The sequence below is a fragment of the Leuresthes tenuis genome, unplaced genomic scaffold, assembly GCF_036924035.1.
Source record: "Leuresthes tenuis unplaced genomic scaffold, fLeuTen1.0.hap1 SCAF_2, whole genome shotgun sequence".
NCBI classification, from domain to species: Eukaryota; Metazoa; Chordata; class Actinopteri; order Atheriniformes; family Atherinopsidae; genus Leuresthes; species Leuresthes tenuis.
The window spans coordinates 22,901,896-22,920,179 of record NW_027325356.1 but is presented as its reverse complement, the minus strand read 5'-3'; the positions used below and the strand labels follow the sequence as shown (position 1 = coordinate 22,920,179).

At 40.6% G+C, this 18,284-nt stretch overlaps 1 protein-coding gene across 1 annotated transcript in view; it reads left to right on the top strand.

The window, feature by feature from the left end:
* mettl15 (methyltransferase 15, mitochondrial 12S rRNA N4-cytidine) overlaps positions 1 to 12,362 on the top strand; it is a 45,798-nt gene extending 33,436 nt beyond the window's left edge. Inside the window, exons 3-5 of the mRNA XM_072380714.1 lie at positions 3,374 to 3,565; positions 6,172 to 6,350; positions 11,243 to 12,362. Of these exons, the coding sequence (XP_072236815.1) occupies positions 3,374 to 3,565; positions 6,172 to 6,350; positions 11,243 to 11,673 (802 nt within the window). The 3' untranslated portion in view covers positions 11,674 to 12,362. The remainder of the gene's footprint in view (positions 1 to 3,373; positions 3,566 to 6,171; positions 6,351 to 11,242) is intronic.
* The last annotated feature ends 5,922 nt before the right edge of the window (positions 12,363 to 18,284 follow it).

Sequence of the window (18,284 nt, the reverse complement as noted above, 5' to 3'; positions counted from 1 at the left end):
AGTCTGCATGAATCATTTAGATATACCCTCCCCCCTCTCTGCTTTGCTGGACCAGGTCCTGGTATTTGGTGATCTTACGTTCTGAGGCCTCAATGCATCCGTCTTCCGAAGGGACCGTTAATTCAATCAGGATGATCTTCTGGTATTCCTTGGACCATATGTCCGCGTCTGGTCTCAGGGAGGTTTGGACAACCTGGGGAAAGTTTTCATCTCCCATGATGGTGCTGTGTGCAGGAGGCCATTTATGGTTTTCTTGGAGGACGGTGGTCTCTCCCTCACCCAGGCAAATTGGATGGATGGTGCTGGGCGTGTGTTGGCCAGCGACCTGAGGACCTTGTAATGGTGCCATCGATATCTTCTTAGTCCTCCCTCAGCCCCCACCTGTGCAGGTTTGTTGGTGTTGGGAGGCTGTCATACACTGAACGGAGCAGGTACCAGATGTGGAAGGGCTCCAGTCACCAGAGTTCAGAGTTCAGAAGGAACTTGCAGCTTCATTCCGTAATGACACGGAGAAGTTTTACACCGGAACTGTGCCGACAACAGGATGGATTTTATCATGATCTTACGTTTCGGCAGGTCCCACTTCCCCCAGGCCCTGCCTTTTGTCTGCCTTCTCCCACTGCTGGAAATAGGTTGTTCCAAGTCCCTGGCACCCAATGCACAGGTTCCCAATGATGTCCTTCAACTTCAAGAGGTTCTCTGCCTGAGCCACTGATGTGTCCGCTGCCCATTTGCGTCCAGATCGTGTAGTGACAGTATTAAAGTATTAATGTACAACTGTGCATTTACTGTAAAGAGATAATGACTGCCATCTCCCCTGGTCCTTCACCTGACATCAACCCCATTTCATCAATGACTGTGGAAATGTGCTTTTTTTTTCAGGCAGTCAATTTATGTAGGTCTAGCATCATCTCCTTGCCCAATCCAGATGGGTGATTAATTACTGAATAGCACTTTCATTCAATCATCCACAGTCCATGACGGCTTCTTTACCCACTGTAACCTTGATTTCTTCTGTTTAGCTGTTGGTGATGGCCCTTCTAGAGGTGGCTTTTCTAGATGTAAATCTTATTTCCTTTAGTCGACTACTTCAGTGTCCATTTCTTTTTACACTTCCTTTATTAAACTTAATGAATGTTCTATTTTCAAGGCATACTGCTTTCACTTTTTTTGTCCTGATGCTTTGATATTGTCCTTGTATTCACCTATACGTTTCCCTTTTCATCCTTCCTGTTTTGTTTGTACTTTGCCTAAATTTTAGACACCACTGACTGGGAGCAGCCAACATCTCTGGCCACAGTCCTCGATGAATCACTTTCTTGAGGAACTTTTATAATCCTTCCCATGGTTTCCACTGACAGCTCTCTCGTTAGGGCCATGTTTCCTGCCAGTCTGCTTGGTGCACCAGCTGTTAAGCTCTGCAAGCACTCAAACTCACTAACTAACTCAAACAGTAAAATTTGCTAATTTGCATATTCAGACTAGTTCATGTATTGAAAAAAAAAAAAAAGTTCATTACATGGTGATTCCATGATATATGTTCCCCTCAACTTCATCTGAAAAAGAAATTGCAAAAAATGACAATGATTTTATTAACTGTTATCTGATAAGGACGACTACACTGAAATGAAGTCTTCCTGTCATGTTACTATGCGCTGAATGGAAATTAGCTGGGGTCTCTTAAAAAAATCCACGAAAAAAATAATCCCTTTGTTCAGTTCCACTTTGACGTTAAAACCCAACCTCAACTCTTGCAACAAAGTGCTGAATAAGTAGGAGCATCTCAGCTTTTTGCTGGAGTCTGTTTTATATAAATTGAGTTCTCATTTAGAGACAACGCAGAATAAGCAGACTGATATTTTGGTCTGTTATTTTCTTGAAGGGTGATAACCTCAACAATAAACCTATTTTCATATCTGAAAATATGGAAGATGGAGAAAGCTGCGGAATAACTTTTGCTCCTTATGTATAGATGCTAGGTCTTGTTGCTTTCTTCTGCCATCATATTTGTTTAAACAATGTTAAAAGGTCACATGAAAAATGCATGAATATGGTAAGGATCTCACCACTTGTGCAGGAGGAAGTCTTTCTCTGTCAAGGATGAAGAGGAATCTCAACAGAATAGCAAAGACAGTTTGCTTCCAAACAAAATAAACTATCATTTTTAGGTTCGCAGGGAAGCTAATCCAGCTGCTTTGGGTTGTGTTGGTCTCCCTCCCATCAAACTCTTTAGGTTTACTGTATTCTTTCAAGATTATACAGAGATTTGTGCACTGAAGTTTGAGGAGAGGACTCGATTTACTATTCCTGTTTAATCGCTGTTGTGGTCTAGAGGTTAGAATAAGTGAAATAACTATGACTGCTGATGTCTATTACATAGGATGGCATAGAACCAAACTACTTATGCTTAAGGGTTGGTTTGGTTAAAATGAGACCACTCATTTCCAGCGTGATTCTTCTCAACATCCCCTCGCCGCGTGTCGCAGTTTCCAAATCTCCTTTGCTGCAGGAAACGGAGCAGAGAATCCACAGTGAAGAGGAGAAAGTGCTCTTCAGCTCCACTTAGACAAGTCAGCAATGCCGCACTTACCTGCAGTGTTGTGCTGACTTGTGGGTATTTTCATTAGTGATTCGAATGCTGTGCAATAATCAGAAATCGTTCTTTTTCTCTGTTCCCCTCCTTTTTTGTCACAGTTGCTGCTGCATCTCCTCTTGCTTTATCAGGCTCACTTGACCACGACAGCATCCAATACATTGTGTCTCTTGTGGGCATGAATGGCTGAGTTTGTGGTTGCATACAGTGAGAATTTAAACGATTTAAAGTAAACAAAAAGTAAGCAGTTTAAGGTTATGCTGGAGATTGACGGTAGCTGTGTCTTCATATTTGTATTTGTATTTTGAAGGTGTGAATAGAAATAGTAAGTGGAGAAAAAAAAAGAAAAATGGTATACTCTCTGGAGCTGTTTGTTTTTTCTTTGGGGCCAATCCAGCCGGGAGGGGCTAGGGATCTCCCAGAAAGAGCTGGAGAAAGGGGGACGTGGGACGTGGGAGGTTTTGCTTTAACCCTGTTGCTACCATGACACTGAACGGGACTAATTGGTTTGGAAAATGGATGAGATCAGCTGCATAATGAAATACAACATTCAGCAGAGAAAATAAATGAATGTAATTTGCATCCGCATGCATGGAATTGTTTTTATTTTTTCATAAACTCTTTTTACAGTTAGTCTTATACAATTCTTCTGTATTATCCCGGGGTGGGGGATGACTGCACTAAAAACAGTGACAACTAAATTATGTAGATTTTCTGTATGCCAAATGCATTGGCATTCGAATAATTAGTTATTTTTTGTTTCCTGAATCCTTTTTCCAGTGGTCGTGTGAAACCATTGCTCGGCCGGTTCAGTGAACTTGAATCCCTGCTGTCTAACATGAACATTAAGCCAGGCAGCATTGATGCTGTCCTGTTGGATGCTGGCTGTTCCTCCATGCAGTTGGATCAGGCGGAGAGAGGCTTCTCCCTCAGCAAGGATGGGCCCTTGGATATGAGAATGGATAGAGACAGGTAAGAGATTCGCAACATGCATCTGTTCTTACGTTGGGAGCTGCTGGATTATCAGAGCCACTGGTGCCCTTAAATTCTTTCAGTGCTCATTGGAGCGATAATAACAAAGTGAAGCTAAAAAAAAAACTAAAAAAAATGGTGTAGTCAAAATGTGATGCCAACAACAGGGGCTGACATTGGTCCTAAAGAATATGCTTTATTTTAAAGCTGTATCTAAAAAGAGATTCTATGTGATTCTTTACTGTAATCTTGCAGGGGACTGTTTTTTTGAGCTTCCCACTTGCTCCTGCTGAATTTCTGACCATCACTGCCCATTTCTGTGACGTGAGTCCCATGGGATCCCAATCCCAGTGCAGCCCTTTAGTGTGAATCATCTAACAAATGAGCCGCTATTTAAAGCAACACAGTGATAAAGAAAGGCTCAGAACAATTATTATTTACAGAATAAAGTCTACTGACAACCTAACATAATAGTAGGATGAAGTCACAATTGGCGAGCAAAATACAAGTCTTGTTAGCTTTCTAACATGCAAATAACAGCAATCAATAAATAAGGTATGTGCAAGATAAACTGTCAGTTAAATGAAACCTACCATTATACTTATTTCCTTTCACAAATGTATATCAGCATGAGCATCGTGCACATCATGCACAGCACCATCACCACGCCGGCATCGAGCGGCACATATTAATACAGCTGCTCCTGATAGTTTCTATGATAATTGGAGAAGCTCAAACCGTCGGCAATTACAATAGCTCGATGTTGCTCCATGACACGTCGCTTCATACATGCGTTTTCTAAAGTTTTTCTTCTCTGCTGTTACAGTAGCGTTCAGGGAGTGACCCGCAGTTTATTCTATGACCACCCGCTCCGGCCCACGACGACATTAAAAGCAACCGCTCCTGTGAGATTTGCATTGGGTCCCAAAGGATTCTAAACCTAATGCATTTTTCTGTAGTGTGTGTCTTCTGCCATACATCACACACATGCCAGAATCTGATCCAACAATGATTTTAAAAAAAAAAAGCCATTTTGTTGGTACTTTGCAGGTCTTCAAGGATGTCCAAGTGCCCAGGTGCTCCTGTCCCCCAACCCACCCTTCAAGGTGGAGAAGGCTGAGTGTTATCATCGTTACAGAGACACAGTTATAAAGTTCTGAGGACACTTCATATTTAGGTCAAGTCACAAATATGTGAAAAAACAAACTAAAATGTTTGTGCTTGCCTACTAATTTAGCATCCAGTGACGTGTGTTCTCAGTCGTCTGTGTCCCTTTTCTATGACTATTAATTCAGATGAAAATACTGGTGCGGGTGCAGAATGGCGGCCTACACTGGCTCAGGAGTTGTGGGAAGGACCAGTCACCACGAGGGGCGTGGCCTCCCTAGCTTCTGCAAAAAGAAACCCATACTGTAAATGTCATTGAGTTTATAGAAGATTGAGCCACCTTGATGTTATCTGCAGGTTGTAAACAGCTATGTCTTTTTCACCCTCAGATGATGCTCCTTGCTAAGCACTCTGTAAGCTTTGCTGTTTCACTCTGTAAGCTTGTGTAACTTTAAAACAACCAACTGTTTGTCTTCTTGACAGTTTTTGTTTTCAGTTGTAAAATAAAGAAAAGTGGCGTTCTCTCGCGTAGTCTCGATAGAATACGGCTGTTTTCAACTCTGAAGGTTTGTAGACGTGTCATGTAGGGATTGCATAACTCAGAGCGAGGCAGTACCACCAGTATGCTGCTTATCAACACTGTGGATACGACCAAATATACTGTATGAAATGTTAATAACACAGACAAAAGTAATGTCGCCGTGGGCAGACGGGAGCTCATAATCTGCCATTCTCGACATAATCTAAACAAAACTGCAGCATCATTTCGCCTCACATCCTGCCTCCTGTGCTGTTGTCCAGGCTCTACCGCAAAGTATTTCCCAAAGCGAGAATGCAGCTCAGACGGAGAATCCCTTTCAGGGAAGTGGATGGGTAAATGGGAAACTGCCGAGAAAGTCCAAACCTAATTCTCTGCACATTTACCAGACATTCTCTGTTGTTCATGTGTGGAAATGGCATAACTGGGTGGATAAAACCAAAGTCCACATTCGGTGACCCATCTCCTGTCGGCGTCGCATCTCGTTTTCTCGTTTTTAGCCGTGAAGTGTGTCTCACCACAAATGTAATCGGAACCATATTTTCTGATGGTGCTATTGGGTGTGAATAAAAACAAATTACACATCACGTATGTGTATCATTACTGAAGTGTTACTGGGTAATACAAAAGCTGATGGGGAAACATGCTGACTTGTTTTTATCATTAACCAGGCTTAATGTGTGTATGATAATGTGTAGCAACATAATGCTTCTTGAACATTTTCAAAAATATATCTAGTTTATCTTTCAGCGTCAGCAAAATCCGCAAAGCAACCAGACAACATAACCTCATTAAAAGCTGTTGCACAAGCTGCACTTTTTCTTTCCCTTGCCTCACAATCATTCTATTCAGAACTGTCAACCATAAAGGTTTTCAGCTGTATCTCAGAGTTGTCAGGATTTGCCACTGTCAGCAAGGACATGACGTCAAGCGGCTTAATTGGGCTTCTCTTTGTGCGTAGGTACCCCGACATGCCCTGCGCTGCTGACGTTGTGAATACCTTAGATCAACAGGCTCTAGCATCCATCCTCTCCGCATATGGGGAAGAAAGACACGCCAGGAAAATAGCTTCAGCCATTGTGGAGGCACGCCGTGTCAACCCCATCACCCGGACACAGCAGCTGGCCAGTGTGGTTGCAGGTAGCTACATACTCCACTGATTAATTCCCCACAGCATTCTGGAGGCTGCAAGGGGAAATAAAACACGAGTGGAGTTATTAAGGCTGTCTCCCAGTGGGACACGAGTCCCAGAAAATTACGCTGACTGTGATCTCAGTCATCATCCTCTGCTCTGCCTCCATTTTTTTGGTGCTTTTATTCCCCACCTTCCTGCGAGAGATAGAGATGAGGCAAAGACAGAGTTGGAGGTGGCTGGAACAGAATGTGGTTAATGCCCAGAAAACAGTATCTCACATGCAGCAGCCTGTCTCTCCCTCCACACTCCCTCTTTCCCCTCGTTTCTTTGCTGGCAAATAAAGACGTACACCTGACACAAATGTAAACACCCACACATGCTCACAGAAGTGACACGCTCGAGCAGCAGGGGTTGGTTATTTGTCTCCAATGATTGGGTTTTTTTTGTTGTTATTTTTCCAAGTGTTTTTAGCCATATGACTCCAGATTTGAGATGCAAGATGTCGTTGCAACAGCGATTGAACAGAGCAGCGAGTGCGTCAGTGTCACCCAGGGAGAACAGGTGTGAGTAAGAGCAGCTGTTTGATCTCCTTTGAAGAGAAAGCCGAGTTAACACCAGTGTTTATTTGCAATAGTCGAAGAGGTCTTGATTTAAGAAAGTTCCAGGGGGAGCTCTATGACCAGTTGTGACAGTGACGCGTCTCAGGACTAATAATGAAGGCTTGTGCCTTTGCGTGTGGTACTGAGTAATAAAAGAAAGATTGCGTGGTTTAATGTTTTTCTCATTCATGACAGCTGATGTTTGTTAGACACTGCACAGCTGTACATTATCTATTGAAATTGCTGCATATTTTTTGCCGTAAACATATGGGCAGACAAGATGTTACATTTTGTCCATATCAGCGTTTGTTGTGAGTTTAATTCAGTTGTTGAGGTACATACAAATTTAGCATGCATCCCTATTCAGAAGCATGTCTTTGTGGATTACAGGACTGTGTAAATAATGTGTACTCACATGAACCATGTAAACATTGGCTGGGTTTCCATTGCCCAGTTTTATTTGCTTTTGAAAAAACATACGAAAAGATGAATGAAAACAGTCAAAATCGGGGGGGAAAAAACTCCCACCAGTGTGTGAAAATGATTGATATGCTAGCTTGAGGTGGTTGTTACCTTTTTCAAAGATGATTTGAAGCGCCTTAGGAGCAATTTAAACAACTTAGTGAATCACATCTGACCCGGCAAAGGCTGAAATGATGTGACTCACCAGTCGGAGCTGGCAAACAATACGTGAATAATCTTTACAGGCACACATGGAAAATTAAAAAAGGCAGAATGAAATGAGTTGGATGACGGACTACTTTGTTAAACAACATAGAGTAGAACATTCTTGTATTTTGTGGCTCTTGAAATTTAGGGTTGGACTTTTAGCATTTTATTAGTCTGTCACACTGGTTACCCACTAACTGAACATACAGACGGTATTCAATACTGTACAATAGCACAGTAGCCCGTTGACTGGTGGCTGCAATAGATGTAGCATAAAGACCTGATGTTTTTTAAGCAAGGCATAAAAAACGTTCAATGTCTGATAGTTGAATTTGTCTCTTCATTGCCCACATAAGCGCATCTTTTCTCACTGGTTCGCAACAGGTTACATCTTTGCCCTCTCTTTTCATGGAATATTGTTATTTTAATGTTGTAACTACCAACATGGACAATCAGTGCGGACCGCAGTGTACAGATTAAATGCTAATGGTGCCGAACAGTGCTGAATGGTGCCAGGTGCTAGCATGAGCACGGCCGCAGACTTCCCGGAGGTCAGAATGATTTATCCCTGGTCTATACTTTACAATCAAAGGTTTGGGCACACTAACCGTCTCCTATTGAATAAGTGGCCCAAACTTATAACTGGTACTGTCCGTGTTATGTTTTCTATAAACTCCAAGCCTTTGTGTATCTTCGGTAATGTCATGCCTCGACTCGGGTTGAGATTGAGTTGATTAGTAAGGTTCTTGTGCAGCTGAGAATCCCATGTTGTAAGCACCAACCCATGTCCAGGAAGTGCTTATTGATCCAGGATGTTAGCATAGAACACGATTTGTGTTAACTCACGAAGAAGGGGTGGCTCTAAAGTTTGTACATGACTTTATGTAATTTAGACAAAGATATAGGATGTCATATGTTCAGGACATATGACCAGTTTTTTCTTCTTTGCTTTAAAAATGTAAATTGACATAAGGGAAAAGGCAGTGATTTATAATGAAAGTCAAAGGTTTAAGCTCTCAAATGTTTCCTTTTTTCTTCTTCGAAGTGGAGAAATAAAGATTTGTGTGAATTCTGTCCACTTTTTTAGTAATAACTTCACTAAACGTTAAAAAAAGTAAAATAAAAAACTGACTCGTACCCTCATGTGAATTCTCTATGTGAAAGATGGAAAACTTAACTAACAAATGCACCATGGAGTTGGAATTAATGTAATCTAGGCTCCAGTTTTTTTTTTTACACCTCCACGAATGGTACAAATGCATGAATTTATTTTTTTATGAACAATCTTTAGCTTTTTGTTCAGCCCAAAACACTGAACACACTCTTGTCTTCTCTAAATTGCCTGTTGTTGCATGCATTAGTTCATGCCTTTCTGGAGTGTGACAAAAACATGAAATGCAGCAACTTATGAACAGACATAACACAGAGCGGAGTACAAACAAAGCCATGAGAGGTTTTTTTTTCCCTCTACATCTGTGTTAAACAGTCTCTGTGTTGTGGTTCACTCCTAACTACCTGATTTCCCCTTTATGTACACATCCTAATCTCTTCTTTTCTCTGCGGATCTGCCTGTAGGACCTTTGAAAGATGAATTAGAGACAGAGAGAGCACATGGCTTGGTGAGGCCAGACCAGGGCTGGTCCTTGCCGTGCGGGTATGGATGGTATTGATTGCAGTGTGAGTCACACCTTGGGCTGTTTAGTGCAGGAGGAGAGAAATGCCACATCACTCACTTCTCTATTTCTTGCAGTTTCTCTTTGGGTCTCTATAAGTGCATTGCTCTTTTGGTCATTTGTGTTTAGCGGTTACGAGTTGGTCGAGTTAAACTCTTCACACGTATCAATAAAGATTTGATAGAAAATCTTTGTACTTTAAGTTTGATACGTTTTGTACCCTGTATGTTTGTGAGCAAAAACAAAAGGCCTTGTGTGTGCTGCGACTCCTAATACCTTTGCATGTATTGCACTAGCAATTTGTTGGCTCAAAAATTGGAGACATCATTTTTAATTTTTTTTTGCAAGATTGTCCTCCCCCAACACCCGTCAAGGCTGAGTGCATTAGGTTTAGAGCGCACAACACACACGGTCATTTTTTAGTAGTATTGTGAGCGCGGTGACGAATGTTTTTTATACTAAGGTTTAACTTGAATTTGACAGTGACACATAATTAGTGACACATAAGCCATAACAACACCTTCTCCACCCTCCATCTGCTCCGCACAGTGTCGCTGATGGACTTGCCGCTCAGTCCAACTGTAGCTCTTTCTCAACTCCTGATATTGAATTGTATGTTTTTCACAAAGCTGTATATTTTTTTCTTTAATTGTGATACGGTGTATTTTCTCTCAGTTTACTTAAGAACCATTTTTGCTTTACTGCTATCAATCAGACTGTTATGTCTGATGTTTTTCAGTCAATCAGAAAATGGTGTACGTACGAGTCTTAAGTTAAAGGCAGCTGGATTTGTTTGATTCTTAAAAAAATATTTAGTTCTCCTGACAGATGGCATTACAGAGAATGTTTATCCCCTGGTTTCCATATCAATAAGTCTCAAAATGGTTAATCAGGTTTTGATGTATGGTGTCTGGAAGCCGGGTCATTGGCTTGGGATCTTTGTTATGTTACTGAGGGTGTGTTTGGTCTGCAAAAATGTTTAAGAAGGTGGTACCAAGTAATGACCCACTGGAATGACATAACTCAAAATATCTCAACATAGCATCACTCAGGGATTTTCTATTTTGTAATCCTACTTTGTTAAAGTTTGTTACATTCATTGAAAACATCACAACTAAAAATACAAACACTGGTTAGCCTTATAATTATGATCACCCACCTAAAATTGAGTAGGTCCTCCTAAATCCTGGATCCTTTGGATCTAGGATCGATGGCTAACGTCCCTTACTGCTATACCCTCATTTAGGTGCCTTTCCCTGAATACTTAACACATACACCATTCCATGGTTGACTGAAAAGCATCAGATATAAGTGTTTGATTCATTTCTCAAATGAGAGTGGTTTTAAGTCATTTCAAAGAAAAGGCACCATATAAAAACATAAACTTTTTTTTTCTTCCTTTTTGCCATGTCAACTGCAGTCCTGCTAGGTAAGAGGGATACTGTTGCCATATGTGATATGACTAGTCTGCAACAATGTTTAGGTAGATGCAAAGTGTCAAAGTGACATCCATATTGATGCCAGGATGCCGGTTTTCTCAGCAGAACATTGTAACACATCCTCCCTTAAAATGGCCGCACTTTGAGTCTGAAATGTTGTTTGTTAAAGTTTAGTCAGCCTGAATGAGTGGGTGCAGGAGGGTTGCATCAGTGTGGCCTTGAGATGACAGCTTCAGGGAGAGGGACAGCAGTGAAATGATTGGTTTAGGAGGCTGTGGTAAGATCAGATTTGTTTCACAGACAGAGTGAGCTGAGACAAAAGGGCCAGTCTTCCTGAATGAGTCTTTCATCAGTTAAACGCTCAAGTATGAGATAAGACAAAAAAATTTATTTTGGCATTTGTTTTTTTCTCTTTCTGTGTGCCGTATTCAACCTTTTCATACTCAAAGACAAAATGTAGTGCATTACTTACAGGCAGCTTTTACAAGATCCACTCACTTCCATTTCCTGTTTCTAGGAGCATTTCCTGCAGCTGTCATCTATGCACGAAAAGACCGACTCCACCGACCTGCACATGTTGCCACTAAGACCTTCCAGGCTCTGCGCATCTTCGTGAACGATGAGTTGAATGAACTACACGCAGGTCTGCGGGCTGCCCAGGATGCACTAAAAGCTGGAGGGCGTCTCTGCGTGATCACATTTCATTCGTTAGAGGACAGACTGGTCAAACGTTTCCTGCAGGGAGATGACTTGTCCAATCTGGATCAGTACCACTTCGACCCAAAGAAGCAAGGAAGCAGGAAGAAAAAGCTGGAGGGCGAGAAAAGAGACGTAAAAAGTGTCCACTGGGTTCCTCTGAGAAGAAAAGTGATCACCCCTGAAAAAGATGATGTCAGAGAGAATCCTCGAGGGCGCTCCTCCAAACTCAGAGCGGCCCAACGACTTTAACTTGGCAGTATTAATTATATGAGAGTTTTATATTTCCAGAAAATTATTTTTACAATGAACACAACTTTGCAGAAATATCTAATTGAGAACTGGCTCAGCAGAAACTTGGTGAGGGTCGTCCTTGGTGCTGAAATGAGTGACTCCTACTGGCTGGTTGGGGTGCTTCACCGTGATGCTGCTGCACAGAAGAAAGAATAAATCCCGCAGCCATTTTAGGGATTAATGCCCGACAAACACAATGTCTCACAAAAACAGCAGCAGTGTCAAAGAGTGTCATTTCTAATATCCTGATCTAAATCTATAAGATCCGCAGTTGGGATTTATGATCTCCACCTGGAATGAAATCAGTGATCCTAATGATTTTTGCTACATATATAGTGTATTCAGCAGAAACTGTTCTTGAGTTTAGAGACTCTCGATGTCTGGGTTCAGGTCAGCTGAGTCTCTCGTATTTAAGCCATTTTAAAACATTCTACCCAAAAACTTTCTATTATCCTTTTTCCAATCACTTTTATAGCATTTGAACAACCATTGTGCAGAGGGTTTCTATTTCTATTTCAAGGCTTCAACCTGCTACATCTGTCAGTGAACACCATTGATCCAGTCGTACATGCTCATACCATCACACTGCCTCCACTGTGTTTTAAAGAGGATGAATGGTTTGGATGATTAGCTAACCCCCCCCCCCCCCCCCCAATCTCCTCATTCTTCGCTGCCCATCATTCTGGTACAAGTTAACCTTGAATCATCCGTCCAAAAGTTTTCTTTAGAAACTTTTCCTGCTCTTCTGTTTGCAAGTGTTGCCACTTTGTGGTTCGCATCTTGAGATAAATCCTCTGAATCCACACTCATAAACACAATGACATTGATATGTGAGTGTTTTTGACTTGGTTACATGTTGAGAAGTGGCTTCCAGGCGTCTCGTCGTTAATAAGCTGATCAGGGCATTCACTCTTTTGGGCAATTAAACAAATTGCTGACGTGACAAACGTTCTACTTTTTCTCCAGTTGGTCTAAATTTGTATCTTTCAGCCTAATAAAGTCCTCTTTCACCTCCATCACTGCTTATTTGGACCCACATTGACAAGTCATATAAACTACTGCCAAATACAAAAACAGCAGTTGTAAATTCAGCCCCCTTCTTTCTTTTTTTTTTCTGTAACGGGCTGTATTTCAGTCAGCTCAATTACTTCTGGGCTTGTGAAAGTAAGAAAAGGTTAATGCAGTATTATTGTGAAACCTCTTCAATTAGGCCTGAGCGTCAACATGTCAATCACCCCCTCATCACTTCGTTTCAAATACATTCACAAATACATTTCAAATCCCGAGTAAAAATAGTCCAAATACTTATGGACCCAAACATGTATGTATTTATTGTGTTTTCAAGCTCTGTTTGACAGCACGTTAGGTGGTTGCTGTTCAGCAGCTCAAAAAAATCCTTTCCTCATTGACGTCTGTATTTTCCCTGAACCCCCCTTGATGAGTAGCTCGAGTGCAACCTCTACTGCACCATATGAATCAGTAATGCCACTAAATACTGAATGACGCAAGTGTCAGAAGTGGTGCTGAATGAGCTGGGTGGTTGTTCTTGAGCATTCTCTCACCCTCAACTGTAAGCAGATGAGATGTTTTGATCTTTACTATTTGACTTTGACTAATTGTAATTGCTCCATCAAGATTATTAACACCCCCCCCCCCCCCCCCCCCCCTTCTTTCTCTCTCAGTTTAGTGCTCTCTAAATATACCCTGCCTTGTTACCGTGGAAACTAAGTGGCGCAAGTAACACTCAAGTGGATCTAAAATTATATGGTGTTTTAATCTAATTTGAAATGATGCCACATTGTGAGTTTGTGCATCTGTGGATGTCAAACTTCTGTCCCTGCTCACAGAATTATTGCTTCTCTTTCATTGCCACAGACTGTTCTCTGAATCACGCTGTTTGCCGTGCTACAGGAGGTGAACGTGTGCAGGAAAATGTTTCTCACGACTTCATGCCTGACAGTGTCCACATAGATACAAAATAGAGAATCGTGGGGGAGGTGTACTTTTATAAAAGTCATCATAATCCTCAAATAATTGGTATCTTCTGACATATCCTCGCCCCTTTAAAACAGCATGGAGTCACGTTTGTGTGTTTCAATCGAAAGCATTTTCTGGCTTTTAAGTGAACATTTACAGTTTAAGGGAGCATCGTACTTACCACACGTTTTCTCTAGCGGCGGCTCTAGTGGGATCAGACTGGTGCCTTATTTGCAGATTTCACAGAAACATTTCATATCAAAATGATCAAAACATTAAAAAAAAAATATCTGGAGGTGTGGAGTTTGACAGAAGTGAGTCTGAAGGACATCTGCAGCTCGCCCCTGAGCTCCGCTTGAGGCAAACAGCTCGTCATCACACAACTGAAAAATGTAACGAATAAAGACCAAAACGCTCCTGTTTCTGCTCCGTTGCTTTTGATCTTTTTCTTTTTTTAATTCAACTGACCATAAGAAGCACCAGGCCGAAATGGAGACTTCCGTAACGCTTTTATTTACAGACATTTCAAACAGCACTTTAAAGCCTGTCACTCGTTTGATCTGTTTTCAGAGTGATTGTACTTGTAATTCCTTCAATATTTACCATCCTCTTTCAGGAAAGTTTGGAACACTGTGTACAGTGTAAATATGTGACATTCAATTAGTTGTTCAAAGAAATCAAATGTTAAAAGTGGAAATATTTTTGCTATTTGATAAATACTGTTTTTTTGCATTTCATGTCAGCGACATGATTCAACAAATTTGTGATGAGGTATGCTGGAATGTTGTGTAATGCTGAAAGCAGCAACACACATGTTGGAACATCTCCCAGCTTATGTGATTGGGCTGAAGCAAAGAGTCACCATTTCTCCATTCAGAATGGCCCGGAGAGGGAATTTCGGAGTTAAGTACTAATATGAAAGCGCTATAAGCAAACGATTCAACAATTTAGGTCAAATAAATCACATCACAGAGATTGAAAAGCACCTTGGGATTATATCATCTGCAGTGCAAACAACAGAATTAAGAAGGAAAATCCAAATCCAAATGAGAGATGACAAAATCATTGTAAACATCTATAGAAAGATTTAGAAATGCTGCCACTTTTCTCTTGGCTTGAGCTCATTTAACCCATTAAATGGTTTTGCAGTAACATAGACTCTCAGAAGACAATGTATTTTTTTGTTCTTTGTGCTTGATTTCCAGACCTTTCACCCAATGGAAACATTTTGTGACTTTTGGAATAAAAATTATGAAAAAGACCTCACGGAAGTGTTGATCAACTGAGTTCCTGAATCAAGAAAGAATGGCAAATAGTTGGCCCTAAAGGAACTGAGGAGCTATGTTTTTGTACTTTTAGGTTTGAGGGCTGCTGTCGATCGCAACATTCTGCATCATTTCTAGTTATGGCTGGTAATTAAGGATTAATTTCTTAGCTCATTATGCTCATATTTCTTGAATAGAATATTTTCTGCATAATTTTACCACCTCAACAACTCAGCAAACTTATGGCATACCCCAGGGCTCATTCCTTGTTCCCCTTCCATTCTCTATTTACTACCTTTTGTCCAGCTTATTCAAGACGGTTATGTATTATATGAGGTTTACACTGATGACTCTCATGGCTATATATGCCAATAAAACCCAGAGATGCCAGCAGCCTTGCTAACTTTTTTTCACATTAAATCCTGGAAAACCCTAAATTTTATAAGAAGTTATGGACACTATTGTCTATTCTCCCATTGACCACTATGATTTACTAAATGTATTAGTCAAGCTAGGCTCCCTCCATTGTCTCTAGTTGCCTCAAAACACTGCACCTGTACTCATTACCGGGACCAAAAGACATGAATGCATCTCCCTTGTGTTTGCCTCCCGGCACTGGCTCCCTGTTAAGACTTCAGATTGATTTTAAAATCTTACTGCTCAGCCTCAAAGTCTCTAATGATCCTTCATCAAAATACATCTCAGACCTTTTGACCCTTCCCTTCATTCAGTAACCTTGCATAGAAAATGTTCAAAATTCTCTAATAATGTGCCTAAGTACCAAAATATCCAGATCTATTAAAGATGCATCAATGACTTGTACGCACATTAGTAAGTATCACATTTTTGATACATTCCACGTCCTAAATCACCTGCTTGTACTTCTAATTGCCATTTGCATGCAGAAACACCCTCAATTAACCATTTACGGTAACAAAACAAAATTTCAAAAACCATGTGGAAATTGCTTGTATTTTTCCCCAGAATAATGGCCACATGAGCAAAGAAGAGGAATTTCAGAGAAATTAAGTTCAAGGGGTTCAGTGATGGGGTGGAGGACAACTGAAGGCTGCCGTTTTGTTCACACAGCTTAGAGGTAACTAGCAAAAGAAAAAAAACGTTGCATCAGAGAAAGTGACGAGTGTAGTTAATGACGTCTGATCAGAGGAGAGGTCACTGTGGGGGGGGGAGGGGGGGGGGGGGGGGGGGGGTTATCAAAGTCGACACCAAAGAATGTACCTCTGCACACCGATGAGACATATCTGCTACCTGAGGAGGACAGATCACAACATCAAGAGGACACAATTAAAGCAATAGATACACTTTAGGAGCAATTAACAAACCACACAAGAGCTGTAGAAGATTGCTTAGGAGTGAAGGTCTGGGGATCTCCGCTTAAGCTACTACACCCATGACCTGGTCCCGTAGAAGTGGCTGGAAATGGATGAAGATGAATGAAGTTTCCGATTGCTTGTTGAAGATAAAGACGTGATACAACTTAGCGGTAACAAGGATTTTTTTTATCAGTTTTTTTTTTATTGCTAGTGCTAAATTCAAAATGCAAAGCAAAGCAGTCCGTTTTTATTTACTGTTCAGGGAATGTCACATACTTTCAGAAACAGGATTGAGAATAACGGGGATCTTTACTGCTCTTTGGTGTTGGTTCAAAGCTAAATATATAGAATTACTTTAAATGCATTTGAGCCATATATTGTACTTTACACATCACAACTTTTATGAAACAGCTCATTTTGCCATATTACAATTTGCAGATAAAATTATTAACATGATACAGACCCCAAAACAACAAATGTTTGTAAAATAGCCGTTCCCATGAAATTAACACTTTTACCCTCAATACTTAAAGGAAAAATGTCTGCAAATGTATAAAGAAACGCACAACTTGAGTGTTAGTATTTCTAATCATACTATGTTTCAGATGATGGCCGTTACCTCATAGACAGGTGTTTGATATCACATGAAAGTTGTTGTATTTTCACCTAATAAAGATGATGAGACAAGAGATGGACTCGGCTATAAATTATGTCACAAATTTAAAAAAAAGAAAGAAAAGGAATCAGTGTTTTCTGCTTGATGCGAAAGACAACGATTGAAGACAGGAACTTCACTGATTACAGATGATTGTTATCTATGACTGCAAATTCTCAATCACCATGGAAACAGTACGCTTCAGATAACTGGAAATATACTGTAGGTTGATGCTAATCCTGAAGACTTGGATCAATCCATAAAATTAATACTACAAACAGCAGCTGTTGTAAAGCACAGGTGAAAAAAGTGTGATCTGTTTTACAGACCTGTGGACACACCAAAATAAGTCTTTGTCTAGCTTGTCTCAACAACTTTGGTACTGTTTGTTAGCATTTGAATTGTAGAGAATGGATGTGAAACAAGTTTGACTTCAGCAACCTTGTGTGTTCTGGTTAATTGACAACAGTGTGTGAGGTGGACTTACCGTCACATCTACAAATGAGAATGAGAAAGGACAAAAATAATGGTCAGTTCATTTGTCTTAAGATCAAGTTTATTATTAATTTGGTTACTTTTAAAGAGGTTATTTTTAAATTTGTAACACTTCTCTTCCGCGTTGAAAGCATTGTATGGAGGTAAAAAGTTCTGCAAAATTACAAAGACTGAACCAATGGAGATTTTTTTTCTTCCAAACTTCCAAGAAAAAAACTTTTGCCACCAAACAACATCACCAAGAGACCCCTGTGCATGATGCCAGCCAGTTTAACATGCCTCTACCAAAGACTGAGAAGCTGCTCACTCCACCTTTTCTCGAAGCCATCAGCTGACCAATCACAGCAAACTGAAGACAGAGGCCAAGCTTATGTGAAAGTAAGTGAAACAGTCACAAAATGAAAAACTTTTCATTCATTAAGATAATACAAAATCCCAGCATGATTTTCAAAGATGTATTCCAGTAGTACGTCTGGTTAGTCTATCCAACAAGTATTGCACGTTTGGCCAAAGAGGACTCGGCAGCTTTTTTTAAATTTAAAACGTTATGACAATGTTGGGTTTTTTGTTCAATTGATTTTCATTTATATAGTGGAAAAGCACAACACAACAAATGTCATCTCCAGGTACTAAAATGGCATTTCAAATTCAAGTCATTTTAAAACATCAGTAGTATGTTTGCTGAAGAAAGCCCCATCCCTCAACCCCTCCAACACTGGACTTTCTTGGCTCTTGAATTTAATGTGGTAATAATTTTGTCTGTCATGGAGTGAAGTGGTCTGAATGTTTTTGTTTCACGTTCTGCTGTGATAACAGGTTGAAAGATCAACCTCAAAGACCTGG